We start from the raw sequence: 22546 nt of genomic DNA on the forward strand, positions 1-22546 counted from the left end.
TTAGTAAGCAGCAGGCAGGGTGCTGGCTCGGCGCCCGGCGCTAAATGGTATAGGCCTAATCTTCATTGTAACAACCTTTTGCTGCTACTGTGCCCATTTTATAGATGAGAAAAGTGAGGCTTGGAGAGACCAAGTAATTTGCTCATTTTATAGATGAGAAAAGTGAGGCTTGGAGAGACCAAGTAATTTGCTCAGGCACAAAGCAAATACACTGTGGAGCTGGGCTTAGAACCCAGGCCTGCTGGAACGTGAGGCTGGGAGACAAGGTGTTCATGCTAGATTCTGGCTGTGTTCCAGCCCCCATTGCACAGGCCCAAGAAATATTTGTTGAATGAATAAATGAACAAGCAGGTGGATAGACAGGACCCCAAGAGGAATAGAGAATCTGTACCTTGGGTCCGAAGAGGCCAGCCATTCCTGGGAATCCCATCTCGCCAGAGTCACCCTACGGGGAGAACAGGATGAGACGGCAAATGAGGCCAAGACAAGGTGCCCGGCCAGTCCGGCAGGACCCCCGGGCCTGCCTCCTTGAAGGGATATCAGCCACTCCACCTCGAGGCGATCAAACAAGTGTGACTAGCTCACAAACATGATGCCTTATAGCAGTGGCTAGAAATGCCAATACAATGTTGAACAGAAGTGGTGTGAACAGGTATCCAACTTGTTTCTGCTCTTTGGGAGAAAGAATTTAATCATTCACTAGGAACTACAATATTAACTACAGATTTTTCATGACTGTCCTTTATCAAGTTGAGAAAGTTTTTTCTATACCAAGTTTGCTGAGAATTTTCATCAGAAATGGAGTCAGATTCTATCAGTTGCTTTTCTTGCATCTACTGAAATGATTAATTAGATCTTTTATTTTAGTCTGGGGAAGACTGCAGGCAGGAGGAGACAGGGACAACAGACGATGAGATGATTGGATGGCATCACCAACTTAATGGACATGAGTTTGATCAAATTCTGGGAAATGGTGATGGACAGGGAAGCCTGGTGTGCTGCAGTCCATGGGGTTGCAAAGAATTAGACACAACTGAGTGACTGAACAACAAATTTTAGCTTGTTAATATGGTGAATTATATTGATTTATTTTCAAATGTTATACTATCCTTGCATTCCTGATCTTTTTTTCCTGATTCACTTGATCTTCTTTTTTAAAAAAAAAAATACATTTCTTTATTTGACTGTGTTGATTCTTACCTGCAGCATGTGGGATTTTTAGTCGTACCATGCAGGATCTGTACTTGTGGCATGTGAACTCTTGGTGGTGCATATGGGATCTAGTTCCCTGACCAGGGATCAAACCCGGGTCCCCTGCATTAGCAGCATGGTGTCTTAGCCACTGGACCCCCAGGGAAGTTTCAAATCTCACTTGATCTTGACCTGCTATTCTTTTAATGTATTCTTTGATTGATTTTCCTAAAACACTATTGAGAACTTTTGTATCTATACTTCTGAGGTGTATTGGTCTGTAGTTTCCTTTTCTTGTAACCTTTGTCTGGCATAGACATCAGGGTGATGCTAACCTCATAGCATGTGTTTGGAAGTATCCCTCCCCTTCAATTTTCTGGAAGAATGTATGCAGAATTGGTATTTTTCTTCCATAAACAACGACTGGAATTTACCAGTGAAGTCATCTGAACCTTTGTGGGAAGTTTTTAAACTATAGATGTAATTTCTCCAACAGATACAAGGCTGTGTGTGCTAAGTCACTTCAGTCGTGCCTGACTCTTTGTGACCCTATGGATGTAGCCCTCCAGGCTCCTCTGTCCACAGGATTCTCCAGGCAACAATACCGGAGTCGGGGATCTTCCCAATCCAGGGATTAAACCCATGTCTCTTACGGTCTCCCGCATGGATAGGTGGGTTCTTTACCACTAGCACCACCTGGGAAAGCTGGGATTCAGGGTTATTTCAGGCTACTTAAGGTTCTGGTTGGGATGGCCTCTCCTCACTCTTAAGGGACCACTCATATCTCATTTCTCAGCTTTCTTCCATCCCCTCATCCCTGACTCAGGGGAGGCAGAGTGGTATCTCGTGCCCATGGAGAGTGTTGCTCTGTGCTTGTTACAGAGCAGGAAAGTAGCTGGTGGGTCTGTGTGCGTGTGTGCTCACGTGTGTGCACGTGTGTTCCCTGGGGCTCACTTACCGGCTGGCCTTTGGATCCAGGCTCCCCCTGGTTCCCAGGAAGCCCCATTCCACCTTCTGTCCCTCGTTTGCCAGGGGGTCCCATCTGCCCAGGTAACCCACTTTCACCCTTAAAGAAATACACCAAGATGACCAGTCAAAGGGAGAAAACGGCTCTAGAAGATGAGGAGGGCAGTTGGAGAGATAGAACAGTGATTCCACTGGGTCAGGTAACATCTCTGGTTGCTGGGGCAACAGGTGTAGGCCTGGGGATGGGGGAGGGTGCTCAAAACTTCAGCCTCCTTAAGAAGAAAGTCTCTTTTCTTATTCTGGCATTGAAGGGCCCACTTCCTGTCCCTTCTCTCACATACCTTTCCTCTTCATTGTTTCTTCCCAACAGGCCAGGCAGTCCCTACCTCCAATCACGCTGTTCCTCTTGCCTAGAATGTTGCCTCCCCTTCTTGCCTCATTTAAATCTTCCACGGGCCAAGGCCTCCTCTCCCCTCTGCCCTCTGTCTTTAAAGAGGCTTACAACCTCTCTCCAACTGAACTTCAAGCTCAGAGGGTGACAGCCCTGCCATCTCAATCTTCCCTTCAAGTGTCTAACCCTGGGCTCAGACAGCCTCATGAATGCCTCCCCTGCCGATCAAGGAAACTTCTGAAAAGATGCCTTGGAGGGTCCCAGCAGCTAGCAACAGCCATTGCTCCACAAAGGCCCACAAGAGGGCGCCCACGGACAACTCAACAAAGAGTTGACAGCCTCAAAGGCCTGGTAGGGGGCAGTATTATAGCTCTGGGGATTAACCTTTAAGCCAGGTTCAAGCCTGGGGACGGACCCCTGAGAAAGTAGACTCCGTTTTCCACATGGTCCCTGGGACATGGGTGCCCATGTCAGCACTGTAGTCAGGGTCTCTGTAGTCAGTACCAAGGCAGAAAGGGTGGGGGTTGCGGATAAGAGGATTAACAAGTGTCTGACCTTGAATCCTGGGGGCCCCTGTGCCCCAGGCAAGCCAGCCACACCTGGATCTCCTCTCTTCCCAGCGGGGCCCATGGGCCCGGGGTCCCCGTCATCTCCTTGCTCCCCCTGTGAAGAAAGAGGGCAAAGGAAGATTTTTCATGTTTCAGGAAACAGGCAGCCAAAGGAGGCAGGGTGACTTCAAAATCCACCAACATGGGAGAACCCTGGTGGAGGTGGAGGTCAGACGGGATGGAGGCCATACTGCCTGTGTATAAGAATGGCTGGACCAGCGGAACAAGAGGATTTGAGGATTCGTGGGTGGGGAGGAGAAGGATCTTAAGAACCAGAAGCTCTCTGCCCTGGACAGGGGTTGTCCCTCTGGGTGCTGGCATGAAGGAGAGACAGTGAGACAGGCCATCATCCAGAAGCCACTGCCCATGCAGGAAGCTTCTAGATATGCTGGTTCTGCCCATCCAAGTTCCCAAACCTGCTCCTCCTGGCCCGTGGCCTAGGCACCCCGCACCCCACCATGCGCACACCTCATCTCGAATGGAGACACCCTCTGTTAACCCCCAGTATGGCTCACCTGCTGTCCAGCTTGACCATCACGGCCAGGAAGCCCATCTGGTCCAGCAACACCCTCGGGGCCCTGTCTCCCTACTACGCCCCGAGGCCCCGGGAGCCCCTGCAGGCCCTGGGGGTAAACAAGAAGCTGGTGAGGGCTTCTGGGGAGGGCAGGGGGTGGGGTGGGCAAGCGAAAAGTTGCGGGCCACTCACCTGGATCCCCCTCCGTCCTGGGGCCCCAGCCTTGCCTTGCTTTCCCTTTGGTCCCTGAAAAATCAAGGGGCACATGATGGAGGCTTCCTGGAGGAGGCGCAGAACCCAAGGGGCTCCGGAAGGGAGATCCCTCTGTGGCTCAGCCCTGCCCCTCTATCTCGGCATCTGAATCTGCCAATGGGCCCAAGCACCCCCACTCGCAAGCTCAGGATCAAGGCTGGCCCTGGGACCTGCCAGATGTGGCCCCTGACCCTGCTCTGGGCCATGGGCCCTCACGGGGAACCCTGTGGCAAAGGCTCCAGGCATTGGCAGCTTCCTGGTGGGAGCTGAGTCCCACGGCTGGCAGGTCCGTCTGATCGTCAGGGGCGTGTGTCTGCACCCCTGGGAGGAAGTTGAGGGCATGGAGACAGCCCTGGCCCAGCCTCAGTGGAGGCAGGTGCAGGAGGCCTGGCTGAAGGCAGGCAATTCCCTCTCCACCGCCTCCGAACGCCTCCATGAATGGCACCCTCCCCGTCTTCCTCCACACGCTCTCACTTCTCTGCTCCGTTTTCTTTCTGCAGTGCATTGTGGTGGAAAGGGAGCCCAGCTTCGGATCTTGACTGCCCGGGGTTCAAATCCCACTGGCTGACCGAACAGGCGGTCCCCCTCCCAGAGCCTCTGTGACTGGGACTGGTCATCTCCCGTCCCGAAGGCCGGCTGAAGGAATCCTGGCTGGACCACAGCCTTCAGGGCCCCGTGGTCCCCTCTCTCTCATCGCGCCCCAGTGCTGCCTCCCACATGCTATGTGCTTAGGCCCGTCCCAGGGTCTACCTTCCCCGTGAGCATCCAAGCCGCTTACCTCTTCCCCTTTCGATCCTTTGGGGCCCGGCCGTCCCCGGGGTCCCGGATGCCCCTGCAAACCAAGGTGAGATGACGCAAGGCAGCCCCAGGATTCTCTCCCGGGGAGGGTGGCCAGTCTCCGCCTGGAGGGGGAGGGGTGGGGAGGGGTTTGGGGGTGCAGGCTCTGGGGGTGCCCCCAGGGTCAGGGCAGGAGAAACCAGAATGGGCTGTTCCAGGCCCTCCCGCAGGGTGGGTCCCTTTAAGCTTTAAAGAGACCAGATCTTTAATTCCCCCACTGCTCCTCCACCAGCCCCCCCTCTCAGGGCAGGAGGGGGATGGGACAGGAAGCACCACTCACGGGTTGGCCCTGCTGGCCTGGATTTCCACGGAGGCCTTGTACACCCTCCTGCCCCTGGAAGTCAAGGAGAGACAGGTGAAGGGGCTCATCTTGGAGGCAGTGGGGGCCAGGGCAACTTCTAGCCTGGAGGACCCCAAGGAAGTGCTTGTTCTTCCTAGCCATGTGGCATTGTTCCCCTAAGTCTCAGCTTCTTCATCTGGGAAATGGGTGGGAAAGAATCCACCTGCCAGTGTAAGAGACAGAAGAGACTCGGGTTTGATCCCTGGGTTGGGAAGATCCCCTGGAGGAGGAAATGGCAACCCACTCCAGTATTCTTGCCTGGAGAATTCCATGGACAGAGGAGCCTGGAGGGCTATGGTCCATGGGATTACAAAGAGTAGGACACAGCCGAGCAGGAATCAAGGAAAGGACTCCTGCCATCAAGGACGAAGGATGAGGAGCCTGGGTGGGGGTGGAGGTGGGGGCCTGGTGCTCGTTCAGTGGCCTCATTGCTTCTGCTGGGAGAGCTGTTCTCAGTCACAGATGGGGATAGTGAGGGTCCTGGAGGGGAAGGGTCTCTCTCCCCTGCCCATCCTCTCCCTCCCTCAGGAAAGATCTCGGACCCTTCCCCTTTCAGTATGAATCGACCCCCGAGCCCTTGGGGATGGTGGATGAGCCCTTGGCGATGCTTAAACCCTGGGCACTAGTGGTGGAAGGATGGGCCCGTTTCCTGGCGAAGGCTGTTCTAATTCCAGCTTGCACGAAACAGAGGCCAAGGAATGCCCTCTTACAACGCGATGCTGCCAGCAAGCAGGAGCTCTGATACTCACAGGGTATCCAGGGTCCCCTGGTTCCCCACGGTCTCCTCGATCACCCACGGGGCCCTAAATGAAAGGACAACAATAGAAGACTGCAGGGGGTGCCAGACCCGGGCCTCCTGGGCCACGCCCTCGGCGGAGCTCGCAGCAGCCTCCCCCCTCCCCGGCTCCCCACACAGCTGGGGCTTGGGGCTCCACTCTGGCAGTGGTCCAGAGGATGGGTGGGGGGGGCCCTTACCCGATCTCCAGGTGGTCCGGGGGGCCCCTCAGCCTTGCCATCCTCTCCCTGTTCCCCCTGTGGACACGAAACCAGCATTAAGATGACACTCCTGCTCCTGGTGAATTTTGGGAATTCCAGACACTCCACATTGAGGCCAACAGGGCCTTCATCAGAGATGAAGAACCCAGTCTACTTAGGGTTGCAGACAGAAAGACCGAGGCCAAGAGGGAAGGGAAGACATGGGGTCCAAGGCAGACCCGGGCAAGGAAGCAGGAATTCGGAACACAGGATGCTGCTCCTCACCCTCCCCTATGCTAGACTTCCCCGGGGGCTTCCCTGGGGGCTCAGACGGCAAAGAATCTGCCTGCAATGCAGGAGACCCGGGTTCGATCCCTGGCTCGGGAAGATCCCCTGGAGAAGGGAATGGCTACCCACTCCAGTATTCCTGCCTGGAGAATTCCATGGACAGAGGAGCCTGGCGGGCTATGGTCCATGCAGTCTCAGAGTCAGGCACAACTAAGTGACTATCACTTTCATTTTCAGGCTGGATACCCTGAGGCTGACACTCTCAGGCTGTCAGCCAGGATAGCTGAGCAGAGACTTGGTCACACTTGGCTTTGTAGGGGACCAGCTGCCCAGGCCTTCAACAGGGCCCTTCTGGTCTCAGAGCTTTTTCTCAGCTGCAAAATGGGGGGTAGTGGGGCAGTGAAGGGGACAGTGTTGATACCCATGGAAGGTGGTGGGGCTTCCATGAAGTGATGCATAAGTCCCTGCACGGTGCTCAGCAGGCAGTGACAATAATTCCGACAGCTGGCAAGCGTGAGCACCGACCGCCACAGCTGCACGCAGACACTCAATGAATCCTCCCAGCGCTGGGTGTGCGCTAAGTCCCTTCAGTTATGTAGAACACTTTGAACACTATGAACTGCAACCCACCAGCCTCCTCTGTCCGCAGGATTCTCCAGGTAAGAATACTGGAGTGGGTTGCCATGCCCTCCTCCAGGGGAGCTTCCCAACCCAGGGATCAAATCCACGTTTCTTATGTCTCCTGTATTGGCAGGCGGGTGCTTTACCTCTAGCGCCACCTGGGAAGGCTGAATTCTGCCAAAAGCCCTACAAAGTAGGTGAAATTTTTCTCCCTAGTTTACAGATGAGGACACGGAGGCACAAAGAGGTGGTGTGAGCTGCTTAGCCATTCAGCCCTCAATGAAAGAGCCCCTTTCTCCGACACTTGCTGGGAGAAGGTGGGTCGAGAACCTGCTTTAGGATGAACCTCCAACTCTTGATGGGAGCCCCAGGGAAGGCCCTGAGCCTCCCTAGGAGGCACTCAGCAGTCACCCACTTGCAGGTCTTGCTCATAAGACAGTTTCCCGTCTGCAAAATGAGATTGTTATGTCTCATAGCGCTGCTCTGATAACCCAGGAAGCAGAGGCATGGTAAGCTCTCAGCACAGAAAGAAGAGGCTTTATAGAAATTGCTGTTGTTGATAATGATAACAGCTGGGAGGATGGGTGGCAGGGAGGTGGTCAGAGAGACTGGGGGAAGAGCAGAGTTTAGAGCCAAGGTCCTTGGGTCATGGCAGGCCACCCCGGGTCCCGGTCCGCCCGGGACAGGTGGCTGGAAGCCACGTGCCAGCTACAAGGAAGGTGCAGGCAGAGCCTGAGGGCTCAGCATGATCTAACCCCAGACAGTTAGTGTCACCTCCCATGGGGGGACATGCTGGGCAGGTGGCTCAAGCCAGGGCACCTCCAAGCCCCCTGGCTGCTGGCAGGGACTGAAGGGGAGGTCTGAGAGGCAGGAGAAAGGGGACAGTCCTGGGGGCTGGAGCCTGTCCCGGGCCGAATCAGTCCTGAGGGCTGACGGCCTTAAGCCTTGGCCTGGGGCCTCTGTGGCTCCTGTGGGCAGAGACAGAAGGCAGGAGAGTAGGACTGAGGCCTAGAACCAGCTGTAGGCAGGCAGGGGGGGTGGGTGGCTGGCCTGAGAAGCAGGGATTCCCTCTCCGCCCTGACCACTCTCTATGGCTCCTTGTCCCAAGGCTCCATCTTCCTGTGAAGGGAGAGAGCTGGACTGGGGGGCTTTACCTCCTGTTTACCTAGTGGGTTCTGTGTGCCAGGCCCTTCATGAGGCATGTTTCATAGAATCCATATAACACGCTTATGCTGCTGTGACTGTTGGTCCCATTTTACAGATGAAGAAACTGAGACCCAGGGGAGGAAGGGTCTTAGCCAAGGTCACACAAGAATCAAAGCAATGACTGGGCCAAAAGCTAGCTATACAGATATCTCCCTCTCCTACCCGCCACACATTGTAGCTGAATTTTGGGGATGCATTTTTAGCACCCCAAAACGAAGCCTCCCATTCCCCCTTTCTCCTTGTTCCCAGAGTCCTATCCCATCTCCCAGTCCCTTGGGCCACTGCCTTTGAAGATAGACACATGCCCCAGAGGGAAGCCCCAAGTTGAACAATATATTGGTTCATCTAAACATCTTGTTTCTGACTTGAAATGCAAGGCCTGGCATCAGACAGTCTGAATCCTGGTCCTACCATACCCCACACTGATCCTGAGCTAGTCCTGGAGTGTCAAGGAGACTCTGTTTCTCCACCTGTCGAGTGGGACCCGGACACCTCTGTGCCAGGGTCATGGTGATGAGTGTGAAGAAATCCTGGGGTGGAGGTCTGCCCTGGGGGTCTCCCCCAGGAACCTGCTCTTCCTCCCTCCCTAGTGCCATCCCGCTGTGACTAGTCAGATAATCATTCACGTGGTGGTGGTGGTGTTCAGTCACTCAGTTGTGTCCAACCCTCTGTGACCCATGGACTGCAGCACACCAGGCTTCCCTGTCCTTCACCATCTCCTGGAGTTTGCTCAAACTCATGTCCATTGAGTCAGTGATGCCATCCAACCATCTCGTCCTCTGTTGACGCCTTCTCTTCCTGCCTTCACTCTTTCCCAGCATCAGGTTTTTTTTTTTTTTCCAATGAGTCGGCTAGCTCTTTAGGGCATCATTTCACAGCCCCCAGCTCAGAGACGAGAACATACTAAATATTAAATCATTATAATAACCATTATAAATCCATAAACACCTGTTGATTAGCAGATGAGTGACTGAACTCAAAATAATACCATAGAAGTCAGAAAGTGCATCTGGCTGATGTATATGTGATGTCCTGCTTAGCTTCATGTGCCCAAGGTACCCATCCACTTCACAGATGAGGCAAGCAAGGCTTGGGGAATCCTGGGGCCCCTCCCAAGGCCGCAGCAGACTCAGGGCAGATTTGGGATTAGGATCTAGTTCTTGGGACTACTTCTGGGGCGTGGATGGCCCAGAGTGAAGGCATCCTCTTGTTTCAGGCTTCGTGATAACCCTTTCTGCGCCAGCCCTGGCAGACTGTGAGGGCCGAGGAGGGACTCGGGGTCCTGTGTGAGGCTTGTGTGGCTTCCTGTGGCATGTGTCAGAGCCTGCGGCCCACTCCGATTGCAGAGCTATTCTTCTCCAAGCAGGAGGAAGGGGCCAGCTGGATGGCAAGCTAGGCCAGGGTGATTCACTCAACAGCGGGATGTAGTTAGTGGGGAGCTGACTCGGCAAAAGAAAGGAGGCTTGGGGAGCTGGGAACAAGGATTCTGCGGTGGGCGGTGGGGTGGGGTTGGGGGCGCCCGATAGGAGCCTGTTCCCGCTGAGCCATCAGGGGAAGAGGGAGATAGGAAGGAGGGACTTCGCTAATGTAAGACCCAGAGACTTGGGTCCTGGGCTAGCTCGGTGCTGCCTTGGAACGTGACCCTCAGACCTGTGGGATCCACATTCCCACCTACACAGTGGGGAGGGGTGTGGCCATCAGTGAGGTTCCTTCCACCACTTTCTGTCTTCTGTTGAATCTGGAGCCAAGGGGTGGGGCCTGGACACACCTTCCTTCTGCCTGGGCGGTTCCTGGCCTTGAAATGCTGGTGCTTCTCACTCTCCATCCCAAGCCCCACCACCCCCCAACCCGGCTCTCACTGGGTGATCTCATTCACAAGTGAGGCTTGGCTCCCCCAACTTCACACAGATGACAGATGGCATCTTTACATCACTGATGTCCATTTCCGCTGCTCAACCGGAAGCCCCAGGAAGGCAGCAACTGTGTCCATTTTTGTTCTGGTGCCAGGCACAGAGATGACACCCGAGATACCTCTGCTCAATGTAGGTCTAATGAGTCCTGCCTGAAGGCCACAGCCAGGATGACACTGGGCTCTGGGCTGGCCAGGGTGTGGACAGGGGTGAGCCATGAACCCACGCTAGCCCAGCCACAGTGGCCCCAGGACTCGCTCCCAGCGGCCCCAGATATGGAAAGCAGTTGCCACCCAGGACCAGACACCCACCTTTTCACCCTTGGGGCCAGGAGGTCCGAGGGGTCCCATGATGCCTTTGTGTCCCTGCAAGAAGTAAGACGGTAGGAGGTGAGAGCACGGGGGAGGGAGGAGTCGGGAGGAGCAGAGGAGGAAGGATAGGAACTCAGAGGTGGAGACACTCTGGGCTGTGCGATCAGGTCCTGGCTCTGTCCCAACGCGCCGTGTGACTCTGGGCAGGCTCAGAGCCTCTCTGAGCAATGGCTTCCTGGACACGCCATGTTGGTCCCAGACACTCCTCTAAGGGGTGTTTGCTTGAGTGGCTGAAGCCTCTGCTCACGCATCTTGGAGCAGACCTGGGTCCAGATCTCAGCAGAGCCCCTAGCTGTGTCCTCCTGGGCAGAGGCAGGGGGCAAATGCTTGCCTCAGCAGGCTTTCCCAGGCCGGGGTGAGGCCTGAAGATGCAGACCCCCACCTTGGGCTCCCAGCACCCACTCTCCGGCTCCCCTCTTCTTTGCCCTCTGCCTCTCCTCCTCCTCCTTCTCTTTCAGACACTGCATCCCACCATCAAGCTTCAGAAGCTGTCAGGCCTTGCACACACATTGTTTTGGCTCCCCGAGCCTCAGTTTCCCTTTCTGAGCAAGCCACATGCCTCTCTGAGGCCTCACCTCCCAGATGTCTAACATGGGTTTGGCTCAGCTGCCTCTAAGGGGTGTGGGGTGGGGGTGGGGGTTGCCAAATTGGATGCAAAAACAGGCTCCGACCCACCACTTCCACAGAGAGCAGTTGTGAAGTTCAGACACGAGGTGTGTGCGGCACCCGGAAAGAAAGACTTAGCGAGGCCAGGGATTCAGGGGAGGTCTCTGTTCACCCCAGCCCTGTCTGACCCACTGGTGGTCGGTGGACCCAGGTGTTCCTGGGGGCCAGGGAGACCATGAATCTGTGTGGCCCTCGGCTGGGAGGAGGTGGGGGCAGCGGCCGAGGCGGCCTGAGTCCAGGCCTGCAGGGCAGAGTCCCAGAAAGTGGGGAGGTGAGAGCTCCTTACGTCGTAACCGGCCAGTCCTGGCTCTCCTTGGGCCCCCATCCGTCCTGGAGCACCCTGTGAGGGGAGAAGACCCCAGCTGGTACCCAGTATGCCTCTCACAGAAGGAACGCGGACACTGTCTCTCCCGCAGGCTCCCACCCACTTCAGCCCAGCAGCCTGGCACGTCCGCTCCGCTCAGAAGCCGGTCCGGAGACTGAGGTGGAAAGCAAGCGGCTCTCCGGAGCACTCCTCCTCCCCCAGCCCTTCCCTCTTCCAGCTCCAGAGGTTTAGAGAGCCAGTTGCTAAATTTTCCCCAATTTTGTGAGCCAATTATTAAATAAAACCATGATGAAAAGTTAAATTATATGAACTTACAGATAAATCAATTATATTAAAAACACAGATGATAAATATCCCACACTCATCTCTTCCTAATTATTTTATGACATTTTGTTGTTATCTAGGCTCATGAGGATATTTCTGTTGATTGAATCTGTGTGGCGGAAACACTGTTATCCCTGGGTAGCCGGTATGTGCAGGGGAACAGTTCCAGGACCCCCCGTGGATGTGGAACCCTGGGGACACAGACCGACGCTACCAGCTAATGGAGTTTTCTCACACATCCCCTCCAAGTCTGCCTTCAGTGACATCATGCTGGTAGCTGGAAATCGGCTACCGTGGGAGCATTTACACCACAGAATCTTGCAGATTCCATGAACCGGCACAGCTGTTTATCGGCGCACATTGGCGCACAGCTCAGAGATGCCGCGTCAGCCTTATCTGTCCCCTTCCCTCGCTTCCTCTTGGGGTCTTCCTCCTGCTGCAGTGACCAAACCCTTAAGGGGCTCTTCCTTCAGGGCAGGCCAGCAATGGGCTGGACCACCCTCAGGGTCACCCAGGTGATCTGCAGTAGCTTCATCCTGCTCCCCCACGAATCTATTTCCAAGGGGAAAAATCCTTGTCCAATAAAAATACCCCCAAGGGTCTTGTCCCCTCCCCACACCCTGACAGCAGGACTTGATAATCAGGGGTTATAAAGGGCTTCAGAAGATCCACAGACCCCCTTCAAACGGCAAGAAATTCTGTGCTGTATGTGCTTTACAGGGGGAGGGAGCTTCTGTAGGTACCCAAAGGGATCCATGATTCCAAAGATGTGGCTGGGAGGGCAGACACAAAGTGAGGTGGGCAATGCTTTCCTCTCTGCACTTGGCTCCATGACCCTCACCCCAGCCACCCAGAGAGTTCTCACCGTTGGTCCCAGGCTGCCCCGGGACCCTTTAGGGCCTGGGGTGCCAAGGGGTCCAGGATCTCCAGGGACGCCCATCTCACCCAGCTGTCCTTGGTAGCCCTTGGCACCCTGCAGTGGAGGAGAGACAAGGTGTTGCCAGGTGTCCGCAGAGGGGAGGGGAGGGCGGGAGCTAGGGGGCAGGGACATGGCCAATTCAGGTGGGAGGAGGAGGGGGTCCCTACCTTGGCTCCTGTCCGGCCCTTCTCGCCTTGCTTCCCTGGTTTTCCTTCAGGACCCTGAAAGGAAAAGAGGGGAAGAAAGAAAAAGATGAGCAATGAGAGGAAACTGAGGCAGATCCACAGATTTGCAGAGCACTAGGTCTCAAGGCAGACTGCCTGGGTTCAAACTGATTCTGCGCTCAACGCCCGTGTGACCTTGAGCATCAGCATACTTCCTGCGATCTATATCTTTGCCAAGTAGGGGCAGTGGCCGTATTGGCCTCACAGAGCTGACAGCTCTGGGCTTGACAGTCTCAAGGTCTTTTGCTTCTCCAGTAATTAAATACAACGTGGCCTCAGTCACGGGCCAGGTACTGCATCTCAACTCTGTATCATGTTTTGTGCAATTCTGGCCACAGGGCTGGGAGGAAGGGATTGTTTATCCCATGTTAGAGCTAAAGAATCAGTCTTGGGGAGACAGAGACCCTGCGGACACTTATCACCCAGCTAGGTAGAATGAAATGTGGATTCTTACTTTCTGGGACACCCCTTTTCCTAAGCTGGTCCTGTCTGGGCAATTGTGAGTCATGATTACAGGAGCTGGTGGCATTTGCCAGTGGGCTGAGGTGACTGCAATGGCTGATTCCTCATCAGCAGGAGGAGTGAGTCAGGGACAAAGAATGCAGTCCAGGGCCAGGGAGACGGGAGTCTCCCCCAGGACAGGGCAGCCTGCTGGCCACTTGTTCTGACAGGCCCATCTCCAGCTGGGAGCATCCCCAATGGTGTGGGAAACCCTGAGTAAGGGTGAGAGCATCCAGTGGGGTGAGACTGTGGGGCCAGAATGAAGACATTTGCTGGGCCCCCATCCATATAGATGTATTTCTGGAAAGGCCCTGATGGCTCATAAAATTCTATTTTTAAATCCTCCACTGTTTCCAGGCCACAGAGTGGGAGATTCCTGTTCTGCAGCCTCAATGCCAAAGACACTCAAATACAGGCCTCTCATCACCTCTGCCACCCGACACACACTCAGTCTGGCCCCAGCGAACCTCTTTCCAGTCCCAGCGTAGGAGAGTTGGCCGTGACAGTGAAATATGGACAGAAACACTGCAACACCACCACGGACACCATCCCCACCCCCAGATCCACTGTCATACCCCTGCCTCGGCCACCACCATCACCAGTGCATCAGTCCCACCACCATCATCAACCCCGCCATCATCACCATCACCATGCCATCATCACCACCACCATCATCATTACGACCACAGCTGCCATCATCAACCCCACTGTCACCATCACCATAACCACCGTCCTCTTCACTAACATCAGTACCATCCCCTCCATCATCACACACTAACACCATCATCACCACTACCACCAGCGTCATCATCATTCCCATCACCATAGCCACCGACATGCCAACATCAGTACCACCACCATCATCATCCCATCATCACTACCATCGTCATCCCATCATCACCATTCCCACCACCACCACCATCTCACTAACAAACAGCATCGTCATCACTACATCATCACCATATCATCATCATCACCATTCTCACCACCACCACCACACTGACACCATCATCACCACCATGCCCATCATCATCACCATCGCCATGACCACCGCCATCATCCTCACTATTGCCATCACCACTATGTTCATCACTATCATCACCATCCCCACCATCATCACTACGTCATCACCAACACCAGCTTCAGCCACGTCCTCCTCCGTACTCATAATGTGCTATATTTCTATTCATTTTATAAAGTGCTTTCCTATCCAAAGTTTCATCAGTTCTTTAGATGAAAAATCCAAGGCTCAGAGAGAGGCAGTGATGCGCCTAAAGTCACAGTGATAGTGGGTGCTCGAGCCAGAACTCAGCCTTTGGGCTCTGGGTCAGGACTATTTCTGCCACATGTTTCTGCCCATTCCACAGTCGTGATTCTCAAAAGTTCACTAAGAAAGAGCTCCTGGAACACTGGAACTCAAAAACGATCTTAGCACGTGTTCTTCCAAAGCCTTCACCATACCAAAGGGGTGACCCAGAGAGGGCAAGAACAAGTGAAAGGTCATGCAGCAAGTTGCTGATGGAGAACTGGACCAATGCCTCTCCTGCTAATTTCAGCATGGCCGAATGTGGGGGGTGAGCAGGATGAGGTCAGCAGGGTCCAGGTTTGTGTAGGGCACAGCAGACAGACCAAGGAGAGTGACATTATTCCTGCTGGCACTAGGAAGGTACTGGAGGGACACAGGTTTGTGCTCTGCAAAATGCTCCAGTGAAGGAAGGATAGAAGCACAAGATCCTTTGGTGGCTGCTGTCCAACGACCTCCTACCCAACCGCCGGAAGGCACGAGAGTATTATTCTAACCCAGGAGCCACAAATGCTGGCACACAGCTGTGCACACTCACCCGGATGCCAGTGATGCCAGGAGGGCCGGGGGGCCCGTCCTCGCCCTTCAGTCCCTCTTGGCCCTTCTCGCCACGTTCACCGTCAGGCCCGGGGTCACCCCTGTCCCCCTGGGGTGGAAAGACATGAGGAAGGAATACAGAGAGAGAATAAATTAGTCACTAAGTCCATCAAGGTGCCAAACCTCAGGGCTCCATTGGGATGTCCAGAGCCGACCAGACCCTGGATTCCCCTGATGGCTCAGCCCAAAGGGTCAGCTTGGCACAGACAGCATGCGGTACATGATGTCGTCCAGGGGCCCTGCCTTAGGCCAAGGAGCCGGCCAATCAGAGGGAAGAGAGGATCTCAACCACGCCCACCCCGTGGAGAGGAGGGACAGGCTGGAGGGCCGAGATGTTTTCTCTCCAGCCCTGTAGACACATTGGGAGAAGAAGAGCCTTAAAAAGCTTAAGGAAATTTTTATAAAGGAAAAAATTCAGCCAATTCAGCCTCTCGGAACAAACTCTCTCCATGTTTCTGAGTTGTATTTTCAACCTTGTTTACACAAAACCATTTACAACAAGCAAAAAGTAATAGCTTCAATGGCTACATACCAGGCTCAGAGCGCTAGAACAACTGTTCCAAAGCAATGAAATTAGTTAGTAAATTTAGCTTTAAAGGCTTAATCCAATTGGACTGCATGTCTCCATCTATTGTTTTTCTTAAATGTCTTACTCCATTTACTGCGGTACGCGCTCCCTTTGCTGTCTGCTCCGCAAAGCTCTCATTTTCCCTGGCTGCAATGCATTCCCTCTGTTGGGTGGGTGGCGGTGAATGCCTACACAGCACTTGTCACTTCAGGCCGTGTTCTAGCAGGCCGTGCTGTGCCAGGATGGGGCTCTTGCCCTCAGCCCCCGTGAGCAAAGCAGATGCAAGGGCTGCAGGATGGGCATGGGTGTGGGGAGGAGCAGGGCAGCAGGGGCCTGTGGCCGGTCTGCAGGTGGCTGAGCTGTGACTGGAGAGAGAAGCCCCCGGGGAAAGGGTATGAAGCCACGGGTGGGAGGAAGGGATGGGCGGAGGAGCAGGCTTGGAGAGGCAGAGAGCATCTTTGCCAGTTTTGTTTTCTGGCGCCACACTTTACGAGGGATGCTGACAGACTGGTGTGGGCCCAGCAGAAAGAGCAGGGTGCACAGGGCAAGCAGCGGGAGCCTGGGAGCCAGAGCACTGAGAGCAGTCTGCAGGCCGGTCGCGCCAGGGCCCCGGGCTTTGGGTGTAGGCAGCTGGGGCCCAGGATGGCTGGAGCAGTTTCTAGCTCTGGTCCGAGAGGATGCCCCAATGAGTAGGTGTGGGGGGCGATCCAGAGATGACACAGTTGAGGGAGGCAAGAGCCAAGCTGGGGTGTGGGCCAGTGCAGAACAGATCTGGGCACCAGGAGAGGGTCGAGCAGGTGGGTCTCTGAGGTCCCTTCCCACTGAGATGCTCAGATTCCAAGCCCAGCCTGGCACAGAGACAGGGCTGGCCCTGACGATCCTCCTGTGGATGCTCTTGGCTCCAGAATTCCCGTTCTGGCCTGTTATCCTGGCCACCTGCTCTCCTTGCCCTCAGAGGCAGGCAGCCTGTTCCAGGTGGCTGGGCTGGCTTTCTGCGAGGGGCCCTAGCCTGGGCCCTGCAGGGACACTGGCTCCAAGAACTGCCCAGACCCCCAGAGCCTGAGTTCCCACACACCCAGTGGTGGATCCCATGTAGAAAGGGCTCCGGGGGTAAAGGACTAGGGTCCCAGAGTCCAGGACATCTGTCAGTGCTCAGAAGAGCATTTACAAGTTGCCCAGATCAACCCTCGATATTTACAGATGGGGAAACTGAGGCCCAGAGAGAAGTAGAGACTTCCTAACGCCACATGTGAGTTCACGGCAGAGCACAGGTAAGACCCTGGGTTCTGGTTCTTCTCACTCCAAGGTTCTCTGCTCAGGGGACAATACCTCCTTCCCGGCTATTGGATTCAGATCTCAACAGTTGTTGACTTGGGCAAGTTTCCTCATTTGCAAAATAAGCATCAAAGGGTTACTGTGGGGAGTGAAGGAGATAATCCATGTAAATAGCTTAGCATAGCATCTAGTGCCCAAGCACTGGATAAACGTGAGCTATTAGCAGGAATCCCTGTCATGGTTGCCACCATCAGCTGGTCGTCAGCAAACTCAAAAGAGATAATCAGCATAAATGAATGATAAAGTGCTGTGCATGTTTGAGAGGCTGTTTTCACCATGAAGGTGATGCTTGGACGAATGCCATGAAGGGAAATAGATTCTCTCCTGGAGTCACTCCAGGACCCAGGAAGACGCTGTGCATGCATGCTAAGTTGCTTCAGCTGTGTCTGACTCTTTGCAACCCCATGGCCCATTAGCCTCCACTGTCCATGGGATTCTCCAGGTAAGAATACTGGGGTGTGTAGCCATTCCCTTCTCCAGCGGATCTTCCCAACCCAGAGATTGAACTAGATTCTCCTGCATTGCAGGCAGATTCTTTCCCATCTGAGCCACCAGGGAAGCCCAGACACCACACATCTGCACGACTACTCCAGCCCTAGGTAGAATTGGCTTTGGAGGGAGTGGAAGAGGAAGCATAGGGCCCAGGAGCCTCACAAGTGAGCAGCAATGACTGTGTGAGGCACCCAAGCCTGGAAGATCCCCTCCCACCCCAGCTCAGCAAAGATTCCAAGGAGACGAAAGGTGACTGCCCAGAAGTGGAGGAGGCCCCCACACACCATCCCTTGGTTTCCTCATCTGTCAAATGGAGGCGGTAATGAATCCAGCTCGGAGGGTTGCTGGGAGAATTAAATGGGTTAATTCATCTAAAGCTCTGAAGGCAGGTGACGCAAGCGTACAGAGTGTGCAAAGCATTTTAGCCAGAATGTTCATCGGCATCATCGCAATTCATGCAGGCACTTGTCAAAGAGTGTGGAGAGGCCATCAGCTGCTCTGGGTCTCTGGAGCCAGACCCTAGGATGCAGCAGGGCTGGAGGTGAGAGAAGGCAGACAGATGGCAGACAGGGAGTGCTCTCAACCTTTCGGGCAAAAGGCAGGCAGATGGGGAGCCAGCCAGGGGCCTGTCACCTAGCCATCCTGGGGACGGGGCAATGCAGGCCCAGAGAAGGGGGTGCTTATCTGAGGTCATAGGAGAATCAGTGGTGACTGAGGGAATCCTGGGATGTGACACTTGGAAGCCTGGGCTGGGCAGCTGACAGGTCAGCCCTGGGAAAACCCACCGAACAATAGTTCAGGGCTAGGTCAGGGGTGAGGGCCAGGGACAAGCCAGGGCTGGAGGTGGGGACTGGAAGGTCAGAGAGCGATGCCCACCTGCCCTGGGGTTTGGGGGAGCCCTAGCACCTCCTTAAGGCCCCAGCATCGGTGGCTGACAGATGAATCTCAGCAGCAGGGCTGAGATGGGCCCACATGCTTTGGTGCCATCGAGCCCTGGGTTTGAATTTTGGATTTTCACTCACAGCCATAGACTCTGGATGAATACACTTCAGCCTGAGCCTCAGTCTCTTCACCTTTAGAATGTGCGCATGGTGCAGAGAGGTAGCCGAGTCTTAGGTCTTGCCTGTGTCAGTTACTAGCATTTGTCCTTGGACATGTTGCTTAACCCGAGTCTCAGTTTCTCATCCAAAGACAGGACTTACCCCATAGCACTGATCTCAGTGATACATACAAAGGGCTTAGTGTAGTCCCTGATAGCCTGTGACTAGTCCTCCAGAAATAGTGGCTGTGAGTCATGGGTGGTGATTACCCATATCAAAGCTGCTGGCCCGGTACCACCTTGAGCCAAGAGAAGCTGCAGTTTTGAGGAGAAAGGCGGCAGTGAGGAGCAGAAGGTGGGGTTGGTTCCCAGTCCCACCTGAGCAGGGAAGGGAACGGGCGCTAGGCAGGGCTCACCCCTACACAGCCTGCGCGCCCTAGAAGCTGGAGGACTGAACCCAGAGTTTATGAGAACACAGTGCTTCTGGGGGAATACCTGGGTATTGGATGGGAGGGTAGTGGGCCCAGAGGCAGAAGGCGGCCCCAGAATATTCCCTCTCCCCCAGACTCTGCACCAGAAGGACACTTACCTTCAGCCCGTCAGGCCCTGCAGGGCCACTGTCGCCCTCGAGGCCCGGCTCTCCCTGGAAAGGGCAGTGGGAAAGATGAGGAGGCATTATTGGGGAGGGGGTCCCAGTGTGGTTTTATTTCCTCCCCCGCACTAGGGCAAGACCCCAACCCCTGATCTCCTCTATCAGTGCCCTGGAATGCCTGGCACAACAAGCAAGCGGTGGAACAGACCCCCAAGCCACAGCCTGTTCTGTGTGCAGGGCGGGGTGGGGTAGGGGCTACCCAAGATAGAAAGTACTGGTCCTGTGTCCAGGGGGGCTGGCTGGACTGGGGAGGTGAAGCCTACTGGTTGAACAGGCTTTGGTGTCAGACCTCGATGCCCCCACTGGGCTTCCCGTGCATGGTGGTCTGGCCACGAGCAACCTCTGTAGCCCCCATGGGTGTCTGTTTCCTCGTCTGAAAATGGGCTGATGTAGTTGCTTTAAGGGTTCCTCTGAGAGCCAGTATAAGATGATAGCTGTTAGATATATTCTTCTGGGAATTTGGAGTGAGGCCTCATAAAACACCTTGGTGGAATCCCATTTCTCAGATGAGTAAAGTGAAGCCATTTCTCAGACTTTCTTGCCAGCAAGTTTGGGAATGATACGAAGTCCCTGAATCTGCATCTGATCTTCAGTCAGGTTCCCTGCTTGCCTTTCTAGCTCCAGAGATGCCTCTGGATGCCTCAGGTCTCTAACGGGCTGTCAGACAAAGTTTGTGTCTCCCTCTGCTTGCTCAGAGCTATTCAGCATCTGAGCTGGAAGGGGCCTCGGAAGTCATCAAATGCAGGAGTGGCACAGACGGGACAGGTGTGTAGATTCCATCCTTGATGCGTCCATGGCAGGCATCACCAATCCACCTATTAGCCATTCCTCCTGTGTCCCTAGCAGACATCACTAACCGATCTACTAGAATGAGGCTCCATGAGGACAGGGTCTTCTGTTACTCATTGCTGTGAAGTGCCTGGCACATAGTGGGCATCAAGTGAGTGAACGTCATGCTCATTCCTGGTGAGCCCAGATGGAGCCTCAGGATCCTGCTTAACATGGCACTCGAAGAAACTACACTGTTCAATTTTCATTGACAGACAAGCCATCTGAAGGCTTCAAGCTCCACACTCATCCTCTAGTGCCCTGTGGCCTTCCCCTCTCATTTCATGTCTTAGCTCGGTTTGTGGAGCCTCTTAACTTTAGGCAGCGAGTAACAGGAGGCAAATGAGAAACTGGATCGGGTGCTCGGTGCCCGCATTAACCAAGCCTTCCACGCTAACTCTCCCTCACTCCTGGGCCCCACCTTCCCCCATCCATAAGGCGCTAGAAGATGCTTGTTCTGTATCCCTCACAGCACCCCAGAGTCCACATTTAGGCAGAGACCTTATAATTCAAGCACAGGGCATAGACAGATGGGTGCAGAGATGTCCCAAAGCTTCTCAAAGGAAGCCAAGCTCTGTGGGTTTCTTTTGGTAAAAGGAAAGATAACCTTCCACATAACTTTCCATGGGACAGCGTGATAATAGGTGTTTATCAATAAAAACACTTGGAGGTCAAATAAGTTTGGAGATTCTGGATCCCCCTCAAAGAACCCCCAATTTCTTGGTTGCAGGCCTTCTCAGAGCCTTGAAAATGCTACCTCTAATGTGTAAGAGAGAACACCGGGCATGCAGTCTCAAATATTTTGACCACAGAATGTTTTTCTCTGCAGAGCACCTCTGAATTGCAGAAATGCTGGCCTGCCAAGAGGCAGGCTGGATGCGGCTGTAGAAATTCGTGGTCTGTTTGTACAATTGAGGAAACTGAGGCTCAGGGAAGCTGAGTAAAGGTCCCCCCTCCACTAAATACCAGGGGGGATGGGGAGGGGGACTTTCCAGGGAGAATCAATTTGCTTTGACTTACCCGCTGCCCAATGAGGCCCTGCTCCCCAGGGATGCCAAGAGGCCCAAGGTCACCCTAGGAGAAGCCAAACACAAATCCATGGGTAGGAAGGTAGGACCAGCCCCAGCTCTCACCCTACCTTCTTATTCTCATCGGTTCTGATGTGGGGAAGCAGGGGTGGGACCAAGGAAGTTCTTTCTTCTCCATGACCAGAGAGAAATTGTGAAATGCCAACCAGAGGGCCTGTTCCCAGTAAACCCTGGGCATGTTCAGGACCACCACTACCACACCACCATCACAGCTTAGCTCACACGTACATAGCTCTGCTTCGGTGCTTTTTTATTTCACACAGCTAATTGTCAGAACAGCCCTGCCGGGGAAGAAGTCAGCTTTTACAAATGAGGAGACTGAGTGACTACTGGTTAAGTAACCAGACTGAGCTCATGAAGCTACTGACAGCTTTAGGATCCAAACCCAAGCAGTTAGTTTGGCTCCAAGGAGAATCAGATGCAGAGACAGCAGCTCAGAGGCTGATCACCTTCTTAACCCCTGAGAGCCCTGGAGAGAAACCCAAACGAGGAAGAGGCCCTAAATGAACCAGAGTGCATGTCCCTTGTGCATGCGTGTGCACTTAGTCACTCAGTCCTATCTGCCTCTTTACAATCTGCCAGGCTCCTCTGTCTGTGGGATTCTCCAGGCAGGGATACTGGAGTGGGCTGCCATTTCCTCCTCCAGGGAACCTTCCTGACCCAGGGATCAAACCCGCTTCTCCTGTGTCTACTGGCAGGCGGATTCTTCACCAGTGAGTCACCTGGGAAGCCCTAAACGTCCCCCACCTCCTCCGAAAGACCGCAGAAGGGTCTCTGTCATCTGGAGGTTTCCAAGCTACACTCTCTCCCTGCTGGTGTCTGCAGGCACAAGGAGGAGGCGGAGCTCTGAGTTCCCCAGCCCTGCCCCAACCAGAATCGTCCCATTTCTATCTGTCTTATACATGGGGTAGTTTCTTGCATTATTCAAGCAAAAGATTCTGAAACTAAGTCAAGACTGAAGTTCCAGGCCTCCGAGCCCCGCACGGGGAGCAGGTCCTCTTCCAACAGCAGGGCGGGGACGGGGTCTCCCGAGAGCCCAGGGATCAATGGGCTCCTGTTTCCCCGCAGGTAATGAGGGGCACCGGCGTTGAAATGCAGATGCTATCACGGGAGGCCAGGAGGTCCGGCCGCCCCAGCATGGGGCAGGTGCCAGAGAAAACACTGCCAGACCCAGGGGGGCGGGCAGCGGCGGGGGCTCCAGGCCGGCTGGGCCAT

The 22546-nt window shown here is 54.5% G+C and overlaps 1 protein-coding gene across 1 annotated transcript in view; it reads right to left on the reverse strand.

Annotated features, from left to right (window-relative positions):
* Positions 1 to 22546, reverse strand: part of COL27A1 (collagen type XXVII alpha 1 chain) — a 146843-nt gene that overhangs the window by 19489 nt on the left and 104808 nt on the right. Inside the window, exons 35-50 of the mRNA XM_061163229.1 lie at positions 21264 to 21317; positions 19353 to 19406; positions 15271 to 15378; positions 12872 to 12925; positions 12651 to 12758; positions 11423 to 11476; positions 10411 to 10464; positions 6075 to 6131; positions 5849 to 5902; positions 5040 to 5093; positions 4701 to 4754; positions 3863 to 3916; positions 3672 to 3779; positions 3104 to 3211; positions 2150 to 2257; positions 392 to 445 (exon numbers count right to left, since the gene is read on the reverse strand). Coding sequence (XP_061019212.1) covers positions 392 to 445; positions 2150 to 2257; positions 3104 to 3211; positions 3672 to 3779; positions 3863 to 3916; positions 4701 to 4754; positions 5040 to 5093; positions 5849 to 5902; positions 6075 to 6131; positions 10411 to 10464; positions 11423 to 11476; positions 12651 to 12758; positions 12872 to 12925; positions 15271 to 15378; positions 19353 to 19406; positions 21264 to 21317 — 1137 coding nt within the window. The remainder of the gene's footprint in view (positions 1 to 391; positions 446 to 2149; positions 2258 to 3103; positions 3212 to 3671; positions 3780 to 3862; positions 3917 to 4700; positions 4755 to 5039; positions 5094 to 5848; positions 5903 to 6074; positions 6132 to 10410; positions 10465 to 11422; positions 11477 to 12650; positions 12759 to 12871; positions 12926 to 15270; positions 15379 to 19352; positions 19407 to 21263; positions 21318 to 22546) is intronic.

The sequence above is a fragment of the Dama dama genome, chromosome 16, assembly GCF_033118175.1.
Source record: "Dama dama isolate Ldn47 chromosome 16, ASM3311817v1, whole genome shotgun sequence".
Lineage (NCBI taxonomy): Eukaryota > Metazoa > Chordata > Mammalia > Artiodactyla > Cervidae > Dama > Dama dama.